Source organism: Physella acuta, unplaced genomic scaffold, assembly GCF_028476545.2.
Source record: "Physella acuta isolate Inbredline_101_S28 unplaced genomic scaffold, ASM2847654v3 ptg000369l, whole genome shotgun sequence".
Taxonomy (NCBI): Eukaryota; Metazoa; Mollusca; class Gastropoda; family Physidae; genus Physella; species Physella acuta.
Genome location: NW_026731888.1, coordinates 558501 through 583452, shown reverse-complemented (window position 1 = coordinate 583452; position 24952 = coordinate 558501). Strand labels below are relative to the sequence as shown.

The following is a 24952-nucleotide window of genomic DNA, read 5'->3' as shown; positions in this document are numbered from 1 at the left end:
CGAAATGCATTTGAAATTAAGTTTGGAATGAATATGCTATTATTTATAAATGTTTCTAAAACACTACCAATTAAATAGGCTAATGCATTAATACAATTTCTAGAAAATACTTCTACAAAACTGTTATAAATAACGAGAACTTAGTGTTTAAAAATTTAAATAATTAACAAAGCAGTTTTAGTTTATCAAAATTAGTTATTAAAAAAAAAACATGTAACGCCTACAAAAGGCCAAAGAAGAAAATTTACGGTACACTAATCCTTACTAGTCCCCGTTATTATAAGAATCAAACACCATTGTTTGTAACTAATTTACTTCATGCCGTCCTAAGACCACAAGAAGCTTTGTCCCTCCCTTTTCCCCGCGCCATCCAAGAGCCTTTGTTACTGGGAAAAGCCGATCGACTCCGTTACCTGCAGTCACAGATTGCTCAAAGAACTCTACATACGAGAAAGCAATTAAGGGCAACAAGCTTAAGATTCGCAACAAGACGTGCTTGTCCGTTACTAATAGCATTGGGAAGAATTAGGTCGGCAGCCTCATCGTTGTTGGATCCGTCCGGTGTTTTCACATTGTGACGTTACCTATTTGATTGATGGGGTCTGAGGCCAGGCCTCACGACTAACAATGGCTGACGTTAGAATTCGTATAGTTGGGGATATTTTTTAATGATTTAAACATACCCGATTCAATGGTGTTGTGGTGTTGTTTTTTCTTTTACTAAATAATTCAAAATAAAAAAAACACACCAAAAACAATATATATATATATATATATATATATATATATATATATATATATATATATATATATATATATATATATATATATATACATATATCGGTAGTAAGGGATCGTGCACATATAACTCAAAATTAAAACACAATCTACGTACGCAGTGTAACGTTACCAAATATTTCATTATACATTTCTGTTTATTTTTGTGTATTTAGTTTATATTCTATTCTGAATGTAATCTATGCTCACCCATATTGCTGTTTGGTTTGTCGTATTGGTAGCTCATTTTCGATTTGCTCTTTCGTTGGTCAATTCTCTTCGCGTCCAGTTAGGCAACAAAAAAGATTACACCTGGTCCTGTTAAACTGAACCGAAGCTAATACTTGATCAATATTAAAATGTGGACCGTAGGCTGTTCTTAAAAAACATAAATCTAACATCTCTTTATCTTCTTTGTTTGTTATCCACTGTACCTCTGTATGTTTTTCTATGACACCCCATACATCTCCATGTTCATCTGTTATCTCTATGTTTGTTGTTATCTATGTTTTTTTTATGATTAACCTTCACCGTCTCTGTATCTTGCGTGTATCGTACACGTTGTATGATTCCGAAGAAAGAAAGTTTACCGCCCCCCTTCCCCCCGAATGAGATGGAATTTATATAGAACATATATACTTTTACCACTGTCCGGCCCCCCCCCCCCCCCCCCCCCCAGGAACAAATAGTCTGTCCCCTCAAAAATATCACGTTCAAACCTTGAGATGATTCTAAGAAGACACAATATTAAAAATACATTGACAGGAAAAGCTAACAATACGAAAATAGTTTTTCCTTTTCCATCGCATTTTCTCGTTCTCGACGAACTGTGTTTCACTAATGTATGAATGTATTTTGACCCTTTCCACCCATTCCGTTATATAAACGAGCCCAATTTAATTTCTGTTAAATATGCAAACTAGCTGTTGTATTAAGGCGGTTTTCTTTGTCTGGTAAGTTGAGCACTAAATTATAAGTTGATTAAAAAAAGAAACTGAGATACGCAATTAATTAAAAATTTATTTCAAATGTCTGCAAATGTAACAGCTGGCTGGAGATCCAGGCTAAGAAAGTGAGACGAAAACAGAATGTAGAGACAAAGTCTTGTATCACTCCAAGCTGTCCCACTCTTTCTCTGCGACATAACCGGAGATAGCTATCACACTAATGACCCAGCCGTCCTGTAGCTGTCTCACGTATGATACACTCGTTCTTTATCTGTCTCACTAATGACATAACCTTTGATACACTCGTTCTTTATCTGTCTCACTAATGACATAACCTTTGATACACTCGTTCTTTATCTGTCTCACTAATGACATAACCTTTGATACACTCGTTCTTTATCTGTCTCACTAATGACATAACCTGTCTCTCCTTCTCACCAAACAATACATTTCTATCGTTTGTATATTCACATTTTAATCCAACAGCAAAATCTATAAACACAATTTATAAGAAACAAAAAAGAAATATATATTTATATATAAGTATATCAGGTTATTCTTTTTTACATCACACTTTTGAGACAGGTAAATGATTTTAAAACAAACATTGTACATTAACATCAATTAAATAAGTTTGTGGCCGAGAAGTCCCGAAGAGTAAACAAAGCCCTGCCTCGGATAGGCAAAACAAAATGATCTAACAGTCCAGCTTACAACATAAACTTGCTGCTAAACTAGTGTAGTGGTTCTAAGGCTATAACCTTAGGCAACAATATGCTTGAATTGGTTATCCTTCCAGTTGCAGCTTACGTACATATATAAAAACCTCATTAAGAAAGACATTTAAAAAAGGTTTCAAGTGTGTCAATGTGTTATTGGGTCTTTTGTGAATATTTATAGTTGCGTGTTATATATGTTAAGTTGTTAACCCCAGCATGTTTAAAACTGAAAACGGAGCCTATGCTAATGTATTGTGCCCTCCGTACTTAACGTTTTTAAATACTTGGTCTATAGCCGCAACGACAGACAGTAGACAGTTTAAAACAAGAATTTCAAACAAAAATAATCTTGGACTTTGAGATAACATGAATCAAATTATATTATAAAACACATATCTTCAAATAGGAGGGTTAGTAAGATAAAAGTATTAAATATGCCAGTGTTGGTCATGTTTCATGTTTCATGTTATCATTTATTATATGATATCGATTAAGTCCTGAATTTTATGGTGCTTGCATCGTTTCTCTAGTATGTAGTGTCTCTCCTCCTTTCAAATTTTATACACACATCTCTCGGTCATATGTTACAGCCAATTTTTACTTGGTCCATTCTTAGAGTCAATGTTGGACTTTTAAGAACATATACAAGTGTCATTCATTGTCAGTTTACTAATATTATTTACACTTCATAAACTCATAAACATGAGTGTTGTCACCTTTTGTTAATTTTAAAATATCCGTTGTTATAGAGCTATTCTATATGTAGATCTATAGTCCGTATAGTGGAGACGAGAGTTTAATTGAAGGTTTCATCTTGGTGAGATGGCTGTTTCCTTGAGTGAAAATACGTCTCGTCTTCCTGTCAGCAGTCCACATGAAAAGTTCTGCAGGGCATCGTGGGCTTCTGGAGAAGGGAGATAAGGCGGGAAAATTATTTCATAATCTCCTAATATCCTAGTTCTTTTATCAGCTCCAAATATCCTAATGTATGGGATCGATATTGATTGCTAGATAATTCAACATCATACAAAATATGGGCAATCTAAGGTATTATTTTAAATGTTAGGTTAAACAAAGTAAACTTTGCTTATTTAATGTGTCGTTCTTTTTTGTTTTGAAAAGGAAATGAAAATGATTTTTACCTTTCAGTTTTTGTTGCAATGAAAATCTTATTTTCCTTTCCTGTTCCAGCTCAGTGGTCAAGGTTTCTGAAATTAATTTAAAAAAAGCTATATACCCTATGTAAACGAACCAACATAGATCTCTATGTAAGCTCACTAATCATGACCAGTTCATAAATAAAACTAAGCCAACATTGTCGCGTGAGTCGCCAAAGCAGTCTCCATCCCCACTCACCCACTTCTTCTATTTTGTGCCTTACGCTATATTTTTGTGCTTTACGCTATATTTTTGTGCTTTACGGTATATTTTTGTGCTTTACGCTATATTTTTGTGCTTTACGCTATATTTTTGTGCTTTACGCTATATTTTTGTGCTTTACACTATATTTTTGTGCTTTACGCTATATTTTTGTGCTTTACACTATATTTTTGTGTACAAACCTCGTAACATCTCCAACTGCTGGGCCATGTGTTCACGGAATGCTTTCTCTCGGTTGACGTCATCACGGAAGTTTTCTGATGAACAGAGATTGTTACATTAGTTTAATAGACAAGATGCTTTCATTGTATGAGTTGGATATCTTAGTTATAACGGGCATAGATTGGCTGCATAGGTTTTGTGTTAGATATCTAAGTTGTTGTAATTACATGCACTGCACTTTTTTCACTCAATAAGTTGAATAGTTTTGCTGTATTGAATATGTTAAGTGGTTAGGTCAACTAGCTTTATTGTATTCATTAGTTTAACTCGTGGCTGCTAACCCCCAATTCCCGGGCAGATGGGGCTCGTTAGCTGAGGACAGCAACCCATCTAGGAGAGAAAACTCCCAAATCACTCTAATGGAGGCTTTTAAGCGATAAGATAACCAACATTTGTTTGCGTTCAACGGCTTCAGCAACCGAATTTGGTACAAAACGTAAAAGCTTATCATTCCTTTGGACGTTCGAAAGATGGATCACAATGAATTAGCAACCCGTGAACTTTAACGTCTCATTCCTGACATGCCCCCCCCCCCTCCCTCCAGGATTCCACTTCTATGATACAGAACTTTGTAGAGGAAAATGTTTACCTTTTGAAGTGTCTCCTACATGTTTCGGGTTCTCCGTCTCTGTTTCTGATTCATCTGTGGATGACACATGTGTCAACAGTTCATTTAATCTTCAATAGATTTATGAAGGCAGTAGGTCGTTGGCTTGGCGTATCAAAGCCTTACGATTAATAGAGTTGGGAGTTTAATGGTTGGTAAGATTTTTGTATTAAGATATACATTAGGTGACATGATTTTAGAGTCATTAGGTCAGCAGATTATGTGATTGGGGGGAAAGGGGTCATTTTGAAGGATATTAGAGGAATGCTAATGTTAATAATTTTGGAGTAAGTAGGTCAATAATCATTATCCTTATAGGGCTGGTAAGTAGGTCACCAACCAGTTATACGGCTCAATAAAATCTTTATGAGCCATAGAACTGCCCTATTAAGAAAGAGAGGTAGCTTTGTAAACACGTATTTTTTGTGTTAAAGGCTATATAGTCAGCAGTTAATAAAGTGAGAAAACTAAATGATTTTAAAATTTTAAATACTATGATAAACTATTATAGTTTCCCTCATTCGTGTGTGTTTGATTGTCATCGCAGTTGAATTAAAATATTCAAATCGTAGAAAAAGTAAAAGAAAACACTAATTTAATGTATTGGATTTCAAAGAAAGAAGAATATTGCAAGCCTTGAGTGCGAGTGCTGCAACTTACCTGAGAGTCCCGAGTCTTGACCAGGAAGCTCAGTGGTCTCAGAGGTACCGCGTTTCTGGCATTCGTCATCGCTGGAGGCGGATCCAGGTCGGCTTGGAGATACACACTGTAAATTATATTTATTGTTAGTTTGTAAATATAGTCAAACATAGTAATGCCGACTGTAAACTATTTTTTTTTTGTAGTCTAGTATAAGTACATATCAAAATAAAATTGACCATATGTATAATGTCAAAGAAAATTTAAATGTAAGTAACATGAACGTGTTTTTGCCTAGCCTGCACATTTAAAAATACTTGACGCTCACAGAGAACCTGATCTATTATTCTACTATTCTGTGTAAGATTTACGTTTGACATTTATTACAAATAGCATGATAAAATAATTTATCCATTTAAAGTAGATGTACATTTATATTTATTTTCCATGACGCATTGGTGGATGGCACCCGACTCACCTTAACTCTCGGACCTTTCTTATCCCCTTCATCACAATTTTCCATAGAGGATGCACGCTCTGAACTGTGAGAGTGTCTGGAACTATCAAAATCGTTGTCCTGTTCTTTTTTCCCCTCGTAATGACTTTTGATATTATCATCTTCTGGGTCGTCTGCGGTTTTGCGTTTCCTTTCGTCGGCGTCCTCTTCAACGTCGATCTCTTCGGAATCCTCAATGTCTTTGTGCGTGGTTAGGTCCTGGGCACACAGACTGTTGTCTTCATCGTCCGAGTTGTCTCTGTGGAAGTCGTTCTGGGCGTGTCCATCGTTTTCTATGTTGGGACTGAGGTGAGGAGACAGCGAGGATGAAGACGGCGATGAGGATGTTGGAACAACGCGTTTGAATGCTGACATGCGATCTCGCATCTTTTCCCTGCGCTCGTAGTTTTGTTTGATGAGGTTTTGGGGAAGACCATGAGGCGATGTTGCACAGGGGTTGTGCTCTCCGTGTGGGGAAAGGTGTTCAGAGCTTTCCATAAGTGTTGGCGCCACTGACGTATGTGCAGCTGCGGTCCCAGCAAGATTGGGGGCATGGTAACCCCCGTTTCTAAAACCCAGTGCATTTGGAGGGAACCCGAAAGCTTTGTCCCAAAATAAGTCCATCGATGATAGTGGGAAATGTGGGTTGGATCGACCCACCCAAGTGTTGGGGGCCATGGGAGTGGATTTTAGCCTATCGGCCATGAGATCTTTATTTGGGGGAGGTTGCTGGGGGAATCCAAAACACATAGACTGTGACGTGTTCATTGCCATGAAAGGATAAGGGGGTTTTCCTGGTGCACTAGCTGCAATCCAGTTATACGGGTTAAAAGGGTTTGGGAATGGCGGTGGTTTTGGGAGGTAGGGGTTTGTTTCTATTGTTGGCACCATTTTGGTTTTCTTGGCCGCACTTCCCCCATCGGACTCACGACTGTGGGATCGTCCCGAATACGTGATGGTCGTGTGGTTTGAGGACGACACGGACGAAGATGGAAGCGTGGATGGAGAAGATGAGGAAGCAGAGGAGTGAGTGAAGACCCGTTTTCTTGTTCCGCCATTGAACATAGCCTTGACGTCCTCCCATTTGTAGGCGATCTCCTCGTTGTCGTGGCCCGTGTAGAGCTTGAGGTGCCGGCGCCACGAGTTGAAGTTGGCGGCGTCGGGATGGTTGTACTTGGACTCCGGGGTCCGGTGAAAGTGAAAGATGAATTTGTTGGGTGAGAAGTACATGTTGCAGTAGGTGCACTTGATGCACTTGGCCCGGGAACTGTTATACCGCGAAGGTTCAAAGAAACCTAAACATACAATAAAAAGAATGATAAACTGCACATTTCCACAATGTTTTGTATAACATTGGTTTTACATATTTTTCGACTTATAACTAAAAACTATAAGGTTTATTTATGGAATTATTTGAACTAGGCATACTTCACTGTCTAGTGAAGTCATAGATGCGTTTTCTGTGTAAAATGTGTGTACCTCTGCATCCCCAGCCACATTCGTGGTGAACGTCAAAGGCGAAGTCTTCTGGAAGTTTGGGAGGGGTGTTCTCTTCTAGAAAACTTTTCACCAGTCTCTCCGCCTCTCTCTTCGTTATCATACCACACCTTCTGGAGGACACGGGCATCGCCCCTGCACGTCTCAAAATTTCCAACTGGAAACAGAGCAAATTTTTATACAACATATATATATATATATATATATATATATATATATATATATATATATATATATATATATTATATATAAAGAGGAAGAGCGTTTATATAAATGGATGTATCCGATTACTTACTTGAACAGGTGTACACTGGACACACGTGATCCCTAAAGCCACACGTCTGTTATGTATCTCGTTATAGCTGTAGTCTTTGAGAAGCGTGTTGGAGATCTGAGCCAAACAAAGTCTCTCCTGTGTCCATCAGAGGCGGATCAGTAGAAAACAACGATTAATACCACGATGACGAAAGTAGAATTGTAAAAAGGACAAGAAGAGTAGCAGAGTAGGAAGAGGAAATGTCACTTTCCCTAAGTTGAGTGCACGCTAAATAATATAACCATAGTATTGTAAAAGTCTAAAGCAGTAGTTTTTAGAAGTTTTTAAACTAGCAAAATAGATACACAGATAACAAAATACACTGAACTAGACAAACTCTGAACTAGGCATGACATGGACACAGTAGGAAACTCAGACACGTCAATGACATGTATGAGTTTTTACATGACACAGACACACGACACAGAATGACCATAACTGGACGGACACAACATGTAGTGGAGTAAATAACTTGAACTCACCCTATCCTCACTAACCTTATTGTCAATGACTAGTGACACTATGGCTACGCCGTGAAGCATGATGGTGCCAACTTGGTTCTGTCGGCCGCTGCTGTTACTTTTGCTGCCGCTGCTGCTGCTGCTGGCGTTTGTGGTGTTGGTGCTGTTGGGAGTCATCGCTCCCCCTCCACGGGGGGAACAGTCGCTCATTGCGCTGTTACTGTTCTCGTTGTCAGAGGCAGTGGTGGAAAAACCCATGTAGCCGGTAGGGTTACCAAGCAGGCTGCTACTGTTGAGAATGCTGTTATGGGTGTGAGCGGCTGGAGGTGAAGGCCATTGCCCGATAGGTGATCGGCATGCCACACCCATCCCCCCGGCCAGACAACTGTCAATGGCCGGTGTATCCATGAAGACTGAAGAAGTGAAATTCAAACATTTGTTATACATTTTTCTTGTTATTTCATTACTTTAAAAGAAACATTGCATTTGTTAATGAATTAGTGAAGCACAATTAACTTCCTTTGTTAAATATGTGTGTGTGTGTGTGTGTGTGTGTGTGTGTGTGTGTGTGAAGGGGGTGGGGGTGGGGGGTGGAGAGAGACATGTTCATAAATGACCTCACTCAATTACAGCCAATTACAAAATTACAGCGCAACCTTATCTTTCTTCATATGGTCATAAGAAAACATTTACACAGCTAAAATTCCAAGCTTTTGTCTTACTATAACTGTATGGACAACGACATTTTTAAAAAAAATTTAGAATTTGAATTTAGAAAATAAAATAATGGCTGACACAATTCATTTTACATGGTAAAAAACGTCTGGTAACCCTAGATGTGTGATGAATATATTTCAAATTGATAGGAATTATTCACCTTAAATTCAAAGTAATACGTCGCAAATGACGTATGTAGTTCGGTCATGAGTTTGAACCAAATTGTACACAGAATCTGATCACATTGCGATAAATTCTTACATCTCTGTCAACTCCCATCACCCACTAGCTATGTCAACATAGTAACTCAGTTACTCAATATTTTAATGAACTTTTTGATGCACTTCGTAGAGGGCCCCCACAACTCACGTTAAGCAAAGTACAGCGTCTTGGCATAGAGATCTGACCAAATTATATTTAAGTGTACGGAGGTAACAGAAACAGGCGAAATCTATTTCCTTTCCCTTATTTACCATCAGGTCCTAAAAGATAACTTTTTACTTTTTAAAACTACTTTTACAATTGATTGGGGTAACTAATTGACAATATAAATCATCATGATTTTACGTTGAGCGTCTTGGTTGCGCTTTTGGTTCATGTCCGCATCCACGCATTAGCTTAAAAAATAATCAAATAATCGTTTAAACGTAACGTTGTATGCGTAGGTTGTAACGTAGGTTATTTAAAATGACACAGTTGATAAAGGTCACACTGCAAGTGCAATAAGTAAACTAAGGCTTCTAGGCGGATATGACACATAAGATCTGTGATATGACAAATAAGGTCAAGTATGTGGTACAAAAGGTCTGTGATATGACACATATGGTCATTCAGATGGTACATTTTGGTCTGGGATTGAAGCCTAGGATAGTTAAATAAGGTTAAGTATAAGGCACATAAAGCCCGTGTATGACTATAAGAAGTCTAGGTACATAAGGTCTGTGATAGGATACAGTATGTGTAGGATAGATACATAAGGTCTTTGGTGCTTAAGGTCTGATGTAGGCACATAACATCTTCGATACGATACCTACGTTTTTTTATCGCACATACGTTATGGAATAGGTACATAAGGTCTAGTTTAAATGCAAAGTTATGTGATATCATGTATAAGGTCTTTTATATGGTATTCAGTAAGAAAAGCAATTACAATAACATTTAAAGTAACAATAGTTGATCTATACCCGTCAGCACCATTATTCCTCCCCTCCCCTACCCTACCCTACTCTACCCTACCCTACTCTACTCTACCCTACCCTACCCTGCCCTACCCTACCCTACCCTACCCTACCCTACCCTACCCTACCCTACCCTACCACCCTACCCTACCCGGTGAGTAGTGCTGTTTCATGCGGTTTGTAAATGGCATTAAGTGAAATTAAAATGCATTTTTCAATATAGCGATCAATGCTTTTCTTTTTTCTGTTTAGTTATTTTAAATGTTGTTATATATTTATTAATTTTATAAAGTTAAGGAAGCCGAAAGTGCTTTTCTATTATAAAATAGACCTAGTAATTTTCTATAACTTCATAACTTTTGTCCTAGACATCTGTATGTGTAATCAAATTGACCTTTATTTAATAACTTTAATCGTATTTAACCAACTCAATTTTTACCAATGTATAGAATTGTTGTAACTGATTTTTTTTTTAACACGGTAGAAGATAAAATCAGAGAGAAAAACTGTGACATAGTCTCGATAAAAATCTAAAAAAAAACCCACTAATTTTTCTCAGACATAGATCTAATAGCAAATGTAAATACGCTTGTCGCAAAATGAATTTAGAAGATAACTAAAGCGGCCAACGCTTTTAAAATGTCCCTAAGGAAATTATTTTGTAAAGGTTTATTGATATGTTATTATAAAGGTTTTTTAACACATACTTTTTCTTGTTTGTGGGCCTGTTTAGATATTTTTAAAATCAAACAGTTCATATTTCTATTATCAACAGTTAAAAAGTTTCCCTTTCAAACCTGACGGCATATGGGGCAAGTGAAGTAGAGTTGTTTATCAACAGTTAATTGTATATTTATTATTATTCTCCGGCTCATCTTTCTTAAATCTACAACCCTCATAAGATCAGCTTTCAGTCAGATTGACAATGTCGCTATTATTCCCTTAAAGTTATAGAATAATTCATTCTACATGAGTTTAATCTGCCCATTTTTACCGTCTCTTTAGCATAAATATAAGTAAACAGCTCAATAGAAAATATATTAATCTTTAAATTATTTTTATGACAAATATAAATTTGTATGGTGTTATCTACAAAGTTTGAAATAAATCGCTTTATTTGAAAAGGGGGCGAAATTAAGTTTAAAATATTATACCACAAACATCCGCTAACAGATAGACATTGTGACCTCAATCATCTCAGTAATTTACAGTTTATAATTGATTTTTAAATCAACAAGAAAACCAAATAGTAAGCATTTTAAATTAAATTTTAATTACTTTCGATGAATCAAACATCGGTTAAATTTCACATTATTTTATAATTTTTCATTTATTTTAACCTTGTATAAAAGTAGTTTAAGCTTATATTTTGATGGTTAAAATGCAAATCAATCATTTACATTTTTGATTATCTAATAAACCATATTTTTTTCAAGTTAACGATTTAGTACAGTTATTGTAAATGTAAGTATTATTGTAAATGAAGTGTTAATGTTGTTTTGTAAAGACCTATTTTGTAGAAATTATTTAAAAAGGAAAATGTATGCTACTGTAACGTAAGTTGTAACTACTGATATTTTTAAGATATCTGCTATAAATGTTGTCCGAGACAACAACTAAAGCTCAGGAATATTGTGATTAATTTATGGACTTTCATGCTATGGAGACGGTCAAGTTGTTTAGTAATAATGACTTCAAGTTGCAAAGGACTACTTGTCCTTGGATGGCACACTGGTGGAGTGAATAATTGATAAAGCAATAAATTACTTGTTAAAATTTGACCAGCAATATCAACTGGTTTAATTGACACTTTTAAAAATAAATAATGAACCTAAATAAATATGAGCTGTATTGATTTAGAAAATAACGTTAACCCTGTCATTAACAATATCGACGCCCGACTATTCTTAGCTCTTATAGTATTTGTTAAACAAAATATTTGATGACCAAAAAGTTTAGTTTAAACTTTGTTTATCTGACCACTCAAGTAAGCTTAAACGAATTAAAATCTCATACATTGAACTTATTTATGCACAAAACTTACTGAATAAAAATACCGATATCATAACTGCTAATTTACATGTAAACACTAATTTAAAAAATCGGAAAAAAATCTACTTACATTCATGTCCACAAACATTTACTCAAGTTATATAATCTCTAAAACCAAATCCGTTTATTGTTTTGTTTAGTATAGTTTTACTTACGAGCAGAATGTCCTACGTCCTACGACGTTAGTCTAAAGTTAAATAAACCCATAGCCCCGCGCCCCGCGCTCTGCCCGCTTACAAATATCGATGTTTGAACCGGCACTTCCAGAAAGTTCGAAATATTAATCAAGACCTTTAAACATTCGCTACTTCTGCGGTAATTCACTGTGGGGGGAAATATGACGTCACAATACGACGCGCGCGATGTTTGTGTCTGCCGCCACGAGTCGTTTGCTGTGAATCGCAGGCGGCACTGATGTCTTCGTAGGTTTGTTGTTATCCGCAGGGTTGTCGTCTCCACCCCCCTCCCCCATCCCGCTTGATAAAAAATGCCAACATAAGAAGTTAACGGCGGTAATGTAAAGACCAGTGATTTTTTTACCAAGCTGGGCATTTATGGCATTTATTTAAACATTTAATACAGTTTATTTGGTGCTGGGTATTGACAGACTTTCCATGATTAATTATAATAAATCGGCGATTGGAGCGGATTATGGAAATGTGGATGGTATAAGATTATTGAATACTAATTGAGCCAAATAAGGTCTCTTCTCTTGGTGTTAAGGAAGCGGTTTTAGAAGAACTATTATTGCATCATTGTCCTATTTATGCCCTCTCAGGATGCGCGGTAAACGAATGCGTGACATGACTATAAAATGTTAAAAGACAATAAACATAAAATAAGTTCCTGTAAAAGAATTTACCGCTATTCTATGCATGTAACCAATGGCTTTCTAAAAATGTGCGTGGGTGTACATATCATGTTTGTTTCACATACACATACACGTGCATACGCAGACACACTAATACACCCACACACACACACAAACACAAAAACACACATACTTATATATATATATATATATATATATATATATATATATATATATATATATATATATATATATATATATATATATATGTATATATATATGCGTGCATTTTTCAAAATAAATGTTGATCATATTGTATTTACTATTCATTTATTTAGTTATTAAATTCGGTAGTTTAGAATTACTTCGACAATATTGGACAATAAATAAAATAACATCGAAGATGTATTATGGTGACGCAGAGAAGAGTCGCTAACAACAAATAATGAGTTAGCGATATCACCGACCATAGTTTGCGAAACGTCAAGTGAATGCGCGCGCAGCTGTCAATTGCCCGATGAGAGACGCGCACATCACTTTTTCACTGCTTGCGGCAGACGAATTTTCTGCTTCTGGAATGTTTTGGAATTTTCTACAAGATTGTCTGCTGTGTTTGTCGTGACTTCCTGTTGAGTTCTTTCTTTATGGTATTTTTTTCCCTGGGTGATTACACAGCTTTAGCATTTCAAGGACAGGAATGAGCTTTTCTATACCAGCATTTCAAAAAGGAAAATCGAAACTCCATCATTTGATTTATAAGATATCAATGCACACATTGGTTTAGGGGGAACGTGTTTATTGAACAATATAATATAACATAATTGTTTGTAATGTCTGTTTATAATGGAAAGACATTCCTGTGAAATTTTGTGTGTGAATTCAGCTGCTAAACTTTGCTATAGTCTTTTTTAAAGATCAATTTAATTAATATATATTTGTACTACTCTGTTAGCGTGAACTAAGGAAGTATTCTCTTTAAAAAATGTAAAAAAAAAAGCACATAAAACAACAAAAACACGACAAAACAATAATGTATCAAAACAACACAGCAAAACAATGACCACCTCTCGGTCATCCCGCGACATTTCCCATTGTTCATTACCCCTGTACAGTAACCCGTCCCCCGCCCCAAAAACTGTAGTAGGAAAATGACGCCATAACTATCGATTAAAAATTGACTCTATCCCTAATCCTAAAATAAAACGTAATCTTAATCAAAAGGTTATGACTTACGTTAGGGATGTGGTTATTGCGAGGTTAAAGTTTAGGGTTAAGGTAAATATAGCGGGTAATGAATGGGGGGTTATTGACCGGTGGTTAATGTCCAAGACCCACAAAACTACAAAAGTACAGAACAACACAACAAAAACTAACATCGTCACAATACGACACACATCGACTCGACAAAATACAGTCTTATTGAAGACGATACAATACCATTCTCTTGTTTAACATTTGTATGCACCTGTTTACTCGATGCTGTTTGACACGCGCAGGGGAATGATAATAGCTAAAATAATATAAGCTGGGATAAAAAGTCGTTTTATAGAGTATTTATATTATATATTCAACAAATACTTTTTAAACAGTATAAAATATCGATCTCCTCTGATTATGTCAAATAGGAACACGTTCGGCGTTAGCGTTCACATTTCTATTCGGCTCGGCACATCCATAAAAATCCCATATATATATATACTAGCCGTCCCGGCCAGGCCCTGCTCTGGCTTCTGTGAAAAACCTTTCTGTTAAAGACCATTACCTGTGTGTTTAGTAATCATCATAAACCCGGCATTGCCCACCCAAACCACAACCAACCAAAACCAAAACAACAAAACGCAAACATAACGCTAACACAATTACAAATACAAACGAAAACAAAAACCTAACAACAAACCCAACCACAACCACAAACACCAATACAAACACAAAGAAAAAACAAACAAAAAAGCAAACGAAAACAAAAACCTAACAACAAACCCAACCACAAACACCAATACCAACAAAAAAAAAACAACGAAAAAGCAAACGAAAACAAACCAAATTCAAACGCAAAACCAACCAAAAACACAAATACAAACCCAAAAAAAAAAAAAAAAAAAAAAAACGAAAAAAGAAAGAACAAAATCGAACCAAATCAAAACGCAACCACTAACGCAAACCCACCTAAACACAAAGAAAACACTAACGCGAACATAAACGCCCGGGGCGGAATCACCTGTTTTAGCTTAATGAACGACTATAGTACCCCAACTTATTCATAGTCTTTTGCACTCACTTAAACGAACGCGCCTGTTTCAGTTTGATGAACAATTTTAATACTCCAAGCTTATCCGTAAAATACCTACAACATTTGCACTTGATCAATCCCCGCTAATTATGTAATTATTTTTTTTTCCCAACACCAAAACAAAGTAATTAAAAAGTAAATTATTTTCGACTAATGCAATGGTTTTATAAAGGGAAGTAATTTTGTTTTCCTAATTTATCAAAGGGAAGTAAGTGCTATAGGACTAAATAAAGACATAATTAGAATTTTTGTAAAAGATGATATTTTTTTTAAACTTGTGTTTAATGAACATGCCGACAATTATTACTGTAATTTGAAAAATGAAAATGATTTCCCAACACTTTCAATGGTAATTTTTTAGCTCATAAATTTAGACAAATGCGCACGATAATTTTCTAACACTTAAATTCGTACAATTCCAACGACATACAAATGCATTACATACAGAACTGAGCTTTATATATTATATATATATATATATATATATATATATATATATATATATATATATATATATATATATATATATATATATATATATATATATATGTATATATGTCTGTGTGTGTGGGTGTGTGGGTGTGTTTTAAAAAACGGAACATTCTTGTTTAACGGTTTAACATTTAAAATCGGGAAACTAACCCTGAAATGAACACCAACGCTCTATTGCGAATAGCTGCAGTGTGAGATAATACTTGAAGTCCATTTGAGGAGAATTATTATAACCCCATTTTAATGCCACCGTGTAAAATCTAGATCTTAAACATCACACACAACTGCATGTATAGTCTATACCTTAATGTTAACGCTTTAGATAATAAATCTTGCTTGTATTAAACTACTTTCACACTGATTACTCATGCTAAAAATGCACCTTCCCTAACACCAGTGGCGTAGCGAGGTCGGGTGTCACCCGGTGCGGCACTTAATGGTGTCACCCCCCCAGAGGCATAGAGACCCTTCCCAGGGACAAACTTTCAAATTTTCGATTTGCACCCCCCCCTCAAACTTTCGATTTGCACCCCCCCCCTCGAGTTTTCGATTTGCACCCCCCCCTCAAACTTTCGATTTGCACCCCCCCCCCCTCGAGTTTTCGATTTGCACCCCCCCCTCAAACTTTCGATTTGCACCCCCCCCCCTCGAGTTTTCGATTTGCACCCCCCCCCCCCCTCAAACTTTCGATTTGCACCCCCCCCCCCTCGAGTTTTTCTCTATATATTTTGCTATCTTTTGCCTTGGTGTCACCCCCCTAAATGGTGTCACCCGGTGCGGTCCGCACCCCCCGCCCCCCCCTCGCTACGCCCCTGCCTAACACACACTGTATTCTTCCGCAAAAGATCCAGCACAGATAATGAATGTATACTTTGAAGCGGCGTTGAGAGGTAAGATAACAGGTATTAAATCTCAATACCGGTTATTTTAGGTCTTTGTTCATTTAGTGTTCTGGAGAGTTCTAAGAAGGAAAACTGTAGTATGAGCTCATGCTATAGGTGGAATATATATGTATTGGTAGTTTATCGGAAGATAGTATTTTTCAAGTATTATGTTTAGTAGGTATATTGGTTAATCAATGTATTGGCAGCTATGTGTATATGTGAGCGGATTAAATATTGTATGGGGAAGGTGAAAATGGTAATAATGAGTGAATTTTTCATTGCGCATGTCTTGTTTCGTATTGTTATATACAGCTAAGTAATTGAGTAGATAAATCTAAAAGTAGTCCAAATCACTGGGGCATGTCTACACGGTATCCTTACATTTAAACAAAATAAATAATTCGTCAGCTATATAAATAAATATGTTGCACAACAGTAAAGAACAATAGATTGGAAGGTAATTAAAAGGCACAGCGTCACGAGGCAGCTAGCTAACCCGTCTGTGGCCGCATTAACAGGCATACATTTGTCTGTCTGGTATGGAGATCCATACATCAATCAATGAGGCGTGCATAGCCTCGTAGCCAGTTGTAACAACCAAAGTGTGTGAGGAATCATCGCCTTTCAATTGACGGGGTACCTGTCCTCGTCACTTTGTATTTATGAATCAGACACATAAACACAGGCTAATATTATCTACTCACTGTGTGTTGTAATTTTATACCGTCGGTGGTGTGATTGAACGGCCAGTCACCGACTAGCTGGTATTCTGTAGTATTTGGTTCCGCCCAACTGACACTTAACAGAAATACAAGGAATGATTTTTAACCTTCTAGTAACTAGTAGTTAGCTAACTAGTGACTAGTTCTTAACAATCTAGTGCTTCCTTTGCACTGAACAACGAAACTGTTTTTATCAGTGGATCACAAATTGCTGCTCTAAACTATTTATTGACACGTCCCCCATCGCCCCCTCCCCCCCGATCTATTACTTCTCGAAAACTTTGATCTAAAATGTAGAGCTTTAACACTATTTAAGAAAACGCGTTTGATTTGTAACACCTTTTGGTCAGGTGCAGTAGAGTCAACAGGTTTCATGAAAAATATTAACATGGCATGCACTAGTCTTTGCTTGCTTCGCCCCACCAGACATTTCGTCGCCTCGAGTAGGATGCAGACGTTAAGGCCTTATGTTTGGAGCCGCGATGGTCCGTATATTTTCTAAAGATTTCAGTTTGCAAGGCTAAACGTTACGAGCCTGGATTCTGTCGCTGGCAATCGATGGATACAAATAGACTTAGAAAATTTAACTGGAAGAATAATAATCGAACTCTCTTATACTACAATATTTATTATTGATTGATAATTGTTGATAACCGCGTTAAACGATTTTAATTATTATTATTTTATTATATCTTACACCGAAAAATGAATTTATTTTTAGAATAACTTGATCTAGAAATGTGTGCTTCGATTCTTATTCGGATTAACACCACGATTCTACTTAGTTGAACTATCCGTTTTAACTCGTCTATTTAACTTAACGGGGTTCATCTCGTCTATTTAACAGGGTTTATCTCCTCCATTTAACGAGGTCTAACCCCAATTTACCCGAGGTTTAACGCCGCATACAGGCGATGGCCTCAGCTGGTGCCCCGGCTGCCCCACCTTTAGAGCCCGCTCCGTCCATGTCGTATAACCATCAGCATTGTTCCCTCCGCCGCGGCTGCCAATCAATGGTAAGGCGTTTCCACTGCCATTGTGCCTCGCTACGCATTGTAATCAAACTATGAAGGTTTTTTTTTCCCTTCATAATTCTCCAATCGATAAAAAAAAACTCGCTTCCTTTGGTTCTTTATTATTGCCTCAACATTTCACCTCGCAATTAACAAATAATATAGGAAGTTCTGTCCGCCACAGTTCACTGAGTGCATCGAGTTTGTCCCTTGTCAACGGCGTCATGACCGATGGCTCGGCTTGACTAACTTAAAATAGCCACAAAAAGCTGGCCGGTCAGACGACTTGGACGTAATTCTAGCATGTCTACTGTTCGGACACACGCTCTTCTCTATTTTTTTTATTGCCTTTCCTTTTTATCTTCCAGAAGCGCCGCGATGAAAGAAAAGTGTAGATGAATATCTGAGTCCCACAGAAGCGGACTGGCATTAGTGTAATGACAGGAAAACAAAGCGCGCGAGAAAAACCTGTGCCATATGGCCCGGGACGTGGACGCATGTGCGCCTGGACGTGCTCGGCTTGTCCGACTTGGTGTGAGCAGGTTGGGGGCACGTGCGACACTGTTACATTTTAATCAAAGCCCCGGTCCCAATTGTCACGTGGTGTCGGGAATTACGGCGTGAGCACCGCGCCCTCTGCCTCCCCCCGTCTCCCTGCAAGAAACGATTTGGTGACACGGGGCGTACGTTGTTTAACTCACTGGGGCAGATGGTGAAAGGAGGAGAGGGACTGCGCCTTGACTCGGCCGTCATTAGGGGTCAAGTGTTATGGTGGGGACAATGTAGGGCGGGGAGGTGGCCGGGAGCTTATTTAACTCTTAAACTCGAGAGGGTAGTGTTAACATTGCGAGCTCATGTAATGGCGGTGTGTCGGGTTCGAGTGACTCCTGCTTCACCCCCCCCCCCCCCCCCCACGCCCTCTCTCTCACACACTGGCGTGCGATTTAAACGACTACTCACTCCGTTATCGGACTAGTCCGTCTCAAATATTTTGTTTTGTCTAGAGAGCGAATACATTTAAGAGATATTAAAAAAAAACATTTTAAATGAACTACAAGAAAAGTAGGAAAGTAAGAGAACTAAATTAAACAGTTTATTTTTTTAAAAACTTGCTTAATTAAACTATTAGTTTTATATACAGTAAAATGTACTATACTATAACAAAACATATTAAAGGAAGAGTTTCTATTTTTCTGACTTAATGAATTGCTAAATTTCGAACGATTACTTTTTGAAACTACTACTGGTGAATGAGCCCCACACAGAATCGGTAAGTGAGACTACCACAGAGGCGAGTGAGACTACCACAGAGGCGAGTGAGACTACCACAGAGGCGAGTGAGACTACCACAGAGGCGAGTGAGACTACCACAGAGGTGAGTAAGTGAGACTACCACAGAGGCGAGTAAGTGGGACTACCACAAAGGTGAGTAAGTGAGACTACCACAGAGGCGAGTAAGTGAGACTACCACAAAAGTGAGTAAGTGAGACTACCACAGAGGCGAGTAAGTGAGACTACCACAGAGGCGAGTAAGTGAGACTACAACAAAGGTGAGTAAGTGAGACTACCACAGAGGCGAGTGAGACTACCACAGAGGCGAGTAAGTGAGACTACCACAGAGGCGAATGAGACTACCACAGAGGCGAGTAAGTGAGACTACCACAAAGGTGAGTAAGTGAGACTACCACAGAGGTGAGTAAGTGAGACTACCACAGAGGCAAGTGAGACTACCACAGAGGCGAGTAAGTGAGACTACCACAGAGGCGAGTAAGTGAGACTACAACAAAGGTGAGTAAGTGAGACTACCACAGAGGCGAGTGAGACTACCACAGAGGCGAGTAAGTGAGACTACCACAGAGGCGAATGAGACTACCACAGAGGCGAGTAAGTGAGACTACCACAAAGGTGAGTAAGTGAGACTACCACAGAGGGGGGGGTAGGGGTTGGGGAAAGGAGGGAGGGGGGGGGGGGGTTATCGTCCTTAACGAGCTACTGATAGTGTTTTAAAGCAAATATTTTCAGTGGCAGCGTTGGTATTGTCGAATTCACTGAAAAGTAGAAAATAAAACAACTAAATAGCGGCGTATGATACGCCGCGGGTCGGCTCGTAAACAATAACATACATACACAATTACCAAAAATGCGGTACTTTTTACAAAAAAATGTCTAAAAAGTAGTACAAATTGGTCAAGTAATGAATATATTGGTTTATAAAAGGTATAAGTCTTAAAATTATTTTTCATCTTTGTAACGAATTGGGTGGCGAAGATTTTCTGTATTAAGTGCAACATTCCTACAACAGCTCGACATTAGAAAATTTAGAAAACCCCCAGAAAATTTAGGTTTAGGCTTTAACCTTTTCATTTAGGAACCAGGTTGGGACGGAGAATGAGGTGACACCGCGCCCTGAATTCAGAACTCCACGGGAGTGTCTGTTGGCTCTCACCGTTAACCAAGCTGGAACTCGGGTTTGAAACCGGGTGTCAATTACTTGGTCATTGTTCGACTAAAGGTGCGGCATTAAAAAAAAAAAAAAAAAACTACAACAAAACAAACATCAATCAGGTAAGCTTAATGAAATGCAGGTTAAGTTTTTTTTTTTTTGCAAGTTTGGTTGGAAGGGAGGGGGGGGGTATTCTTCTGAGTTTTGTATATTCTGAAATTTTTTCTCTCTTAACGATGATCCAATTATCATACGTTGGATTTAAAAGTAAAATTAAATTTATAAACAAGATATTTTATTATTACCCCTCACATTTACATTTATTAAAAAAAGTACTTAGATCAGGGGACGGAGTGGTCTAGCGGTATTGAGCTGGACTACTTACCCGTAATTCTCGAGTTCGAATCCGGGTTCAAGTCAGTAGACCGTCCCTGAGTCCACCCAACTCTGATGGGTACCTAACTCATGTTAGGAAAAGCAAAGGCGGCTGGGCTTAGTGCTGACCACACTATCTCTTCGTTTGCCGAAGTCACAGAAACAAGTGAACTCTACTTCACTTGCCCCATAGACCGTCAGGTTTGAAAGGGAAACTTTACTTTACTACTAAGGTCAGTGACGGTTGGGAGCGAGATGCAGGAATGGCAAATTGGAACAAGCGCAAATGTATCTGCATCAAATACAAACTTAATCCTCACCAGGTGATATATATATATATATATATATATATATATATATATATATATATATATATATATATATATATATATATATATATATATATATATATATATTTGACTATATTATGACTACAGAAACTAAAACTCCTTCATTAAAATTTACATGAATCTATAGAGTAACAAAAATGTATTCACTACTTTAAATAAGTATGTAAATCCATTTTTTTTGCACCATATAACTTTTTAATTAGGTTTGTTTCTTTCGGTGGCTACCTAACTCAATATTACTGTGAATTTCAACTAGTATTTTACAGTATTATCTTTTTTTTTTGTCTGTCTCAATTAAAGGACTACTCCCCATTTTAAAATATCACGCGAGCGCCCTTGGTTGCCGTACAATAAATTCACCATTCTGTATAACAATTACCGCTTCATTCACTCGCGCGTCTATGAACACTGAGTTAGTTCAATCTTGCAGCATTAGCGGTGGCTCGCGATCTTACTACTTAAGCCTATTTCATTATAATCTAAACTCCCTCCAAAACAACAAGTAAAAGTCTCGTAAAAACAAAGCCGTATGATGCCACAAAAACCTACTAACGTGCGATTAGTTTCAGAGTCTTAAATTAATAGTACAACACGTTACTTGGCCAATGTACGCTTACACAAGTGGCATAGACAAATGGGTGTAGGTGGGGCGGGGGATATAACCCTTCCCATGTACCTCGCTCTATGTAAAAAGAAAAATTGAATATCGTCTCACCATTGTTACTTTCCCGGCAACTGGGTGAATTACATCAATAGTCTATCTCAAAGTAAATGGCTTCTTTTTTATTTAATTGTGTAGGTGAGTAACAACACTGAAACAGTTTTAAGTATTTGGCAGGGTGGCCAGGAGAAATCCCTTCCATGTTACCGACTACGAGAGAGCTGTAAGGTGTTACTACAGGTTACTGGATGCACCAAGTAATAGTAAACTTTTGGGAGGACACATTTACTGAGTTGTAATTTTTTCTGACGCTTTGACATGCAATTACAAGCGGTGCTGTACTTTACAAGTATAACAGGTTAAAGAAATGCATGAGTAAGATTGCTCGAGTGAGCACTAAGGAATTTAATTCAATATACGTTTCAACTACAAAAAAAATGCATCGGTCAAGTAATATGCTAAGACCGGCGTTAAACCTTATATCTGTGTGAGGTTCCGCGGGGTATCATTTTACGGTAAATACATAGTATGTAATTTTTTTATTGATTAGGACTGGAGATAACTGAATGCAAACATCGGCACTACATCCCATAAATTGTATGTATATATATATATATATATATATATATATATATATATATATATATATATATATATATATATATATATATATATATTGCGCTTGTGTTTATGTTGCGTTTGCCTTTTGGTTGTGGTTGGATGTGGTTAGAGTTAAGTTAGAGTTAGGTTTATGGTTATGTGTTATTTTCTCAAACGTCCATATTTGCATATAGACATTTAATTGTAATACAAAATATGGGTATATGGTACTTAATAAACACACAAGACACTGTCCTTCACAGATAGAGTTTCCCCAGAGCCCAGGGCTTGGCCGGGACGGTTAGTATATATATATATATATATATATGTAGATTTATATATATATATATATATATATATATATATATATATATATATATATATATATATATATATATATATATATATATAAATCTACACACATATATATATATATATATATATATATATATATATATATATATATATATATATATATATAAGTATAATACATAAATAAATAAATAAATAAATAAATAAATATATTTATATATATAAAGCCTATGTATTTTTGTGTGCATATAGCTTATATTGAAGCCTATATATATATATATATATATATATATATATATATATATATATATATATATATATATATATATATATAAAATATATATTAAATATGCCTATGTATTGTAAAAATACAGAGAGAAAGTTAGAGAGAGAGAGAGAAAATTTAAACCCCTCCCATGACCATCACCTGGCAACGCCATTGACTTTAATAATATTCAGATAGAAGAAGCAAAACAGAGTGAACATTTGTTGAAATGAAATAACAAAAATTTATTAACAATAACTTCGCTTAAAATTAAGGCCTTACAACAACAGTCCTATAGTTATCTATGTTTGGCTAACGACGGCAAATATTCGTCGTTTGAAGGTTATTAAATTAAATGCGCTTCAAAATCACGGTAATATTTATGAACAAACAGCGACAGATAAGGTGACGTTAGATATACTTATAGCCATTTGAGGGTAGTTTAATTTAATATTATTGCACTCACTAGTTATGTACCAGTATTTCTAAACCAAATTTAACATTTAATCAAAGTTACGCTTTGCGTCTGAACAATAGAAGACAAAAATAACTACTCACCTGCGTTTATTTCGGGCCGTGTGTATTAGCTAGTCACAAGTTCTTATCTGCGTGTTTACAGAGACACAAATGTCGCTTGTTTGTACATGTCTTTGTTTCTGTGGCTAGAGCGGCACAATTGTTTCTCGCTTGTTCATAACTTTTTGTCGTCAATCATGAACGTTAACGTCTGTGCGGAGTTATTTTTTTTCTACCAAACAGGGTCTTAATCAAGTACTCTGATTTTTATTCTGTCGTTGGTCAACTTTTTTTGTGATCGGTAGAATTCATTACACTAAAAATCCGCGAAACTTCTTTAATACGACTTCTTAGATGCAAAGAGGCTGTTCATGCGATATTTTGAAACGTGTGAAGTTCTATTGAGAATAGAATTTACATTGTATTTAATTTAAGTGGTTTAATTAATTTATATGACTCTGGAGGAATAGTTAGATGAAATGTCTGCAATATCCAGCTCTAAACTGATGATGTACGGATGGTCCAGAGAAACGGCCGAACTCTAGCGACTGGCCTACCGGATGGCATCGGTACCTGATTACAAAATAACAGCACGAAGAGACAGCGGAGATTCTTGTATCCGTGTGTTTACACCAGTTGGCAAAGATTACCGTTTGCCATTTCTCATTCAAGCTCGCCATTGGGGGGAAAGGGGACGGGGGGAGGTGTAGGCGGGGGTGACTTAGGACAATTATAAATCGAGCAGCAGTTTATCGGTCCCGTAATGAAAGGATTGGTGGGCGTGGCCTGCCGGATATTCGGCCATGACGGTTTAGTCTCCGCCTGCCGCGCGGGATGGCCAAACCCACATTGGATGCCCTCGTTGTCATATCGATCAGCAGAGAGAACCTTTTAGAACAATCTCAAGACTTCTGGGACAAGCCGACTGCCAATTTCATTTCAGACAGGGAAGGGGAGTGGGATCGGGGTGGTGGTGGTGGTGGGGGGGGGGGGGGGGGAAATCGCTCGGCAGCGCGAGTTGACAACAGTGGCCACCATACTGTAAGGTGAGCAGACAGCAAGCACTGCGGCACAGGGAGCCCGCCATCGGTAGACTTTGAACTAGCACTAGTATCAGCAACCAGTTTGTGACCATTCGATTTATTCAATCGTTAATCTATTTTTGATTGTTTCGATGTTATTATACGCGAATGTTTACTGATATTTCTAT

The 24952-nt window shown here is 37.2% G+C and overlaps 1 protein-coding gene across 2 annotated transcripts; it reads right to left on the bottom strand.

The window, feature by feature from the left end:
- Positions 1-1816: 1816 nt before the first annotated feature.
- LOC131941701 (SKI family transcriptional corepressor 1 homolog-B) lies at positions 1817-23863 on the bottom strand. Of its 2 annotated transcripts, none has more exons than XM_059301130.1 (10): positions 23785-23863; positions 8083-8474; positions 7580-7696; positions 7267-7441; positions 5770-7082; positions 5313-5418; positions 4635-4688; positions 4006-4080; positions 3586-3651; positions 1817-3347 (listed from the first exon to the last, which is right to left on the bottom strand). In XM_059301130.1, the coding sequence occupies exons 2-10, from the start codon at positions 8467-8469 to the stop codon at positions 3253-3255; spliced, it is 2388 nt and encodes a 795-aa protein (XP_059157113.1). In that variant the 5' UTR covers positions 8470-8474; positions 23785-23863; the 3' UTR covers positions 1817-3252. The 2 variants fall into 2 exon arrangements, with proteins under 2 accessions (XP_059157113.1, XP_059157114.1); XM_059301131.1 differs by having other exon boundaries at positions 8098-8474.
- Between the last annotated feature and the right edge of the window lie 1089 nt (positions 23864-24952).

Coding starts and splice junctions, on each gene's coding strand:
- LOC131941701 (XM_059301130.1), bottom strand. CDS start 8,469: ATGGATACACCGGCCATTGACAGTTGTCTGGCCGGGGGGATGGGTGTG. Junction 5,419..5,769: donor AGAAAGGTCCGAGAGTTAAG/GTGAGTCGGGTG, acceptor TATAATTTACAG/TGTGTATCTCCAAGCCGACC. Junction 3,348..3,585: donor ATTGCAACAAAAACTGAAAG/GTAAAAATCATT, acceptor TCCCTTCTCCAG/AAGCCCACGATGCCCTGCAG.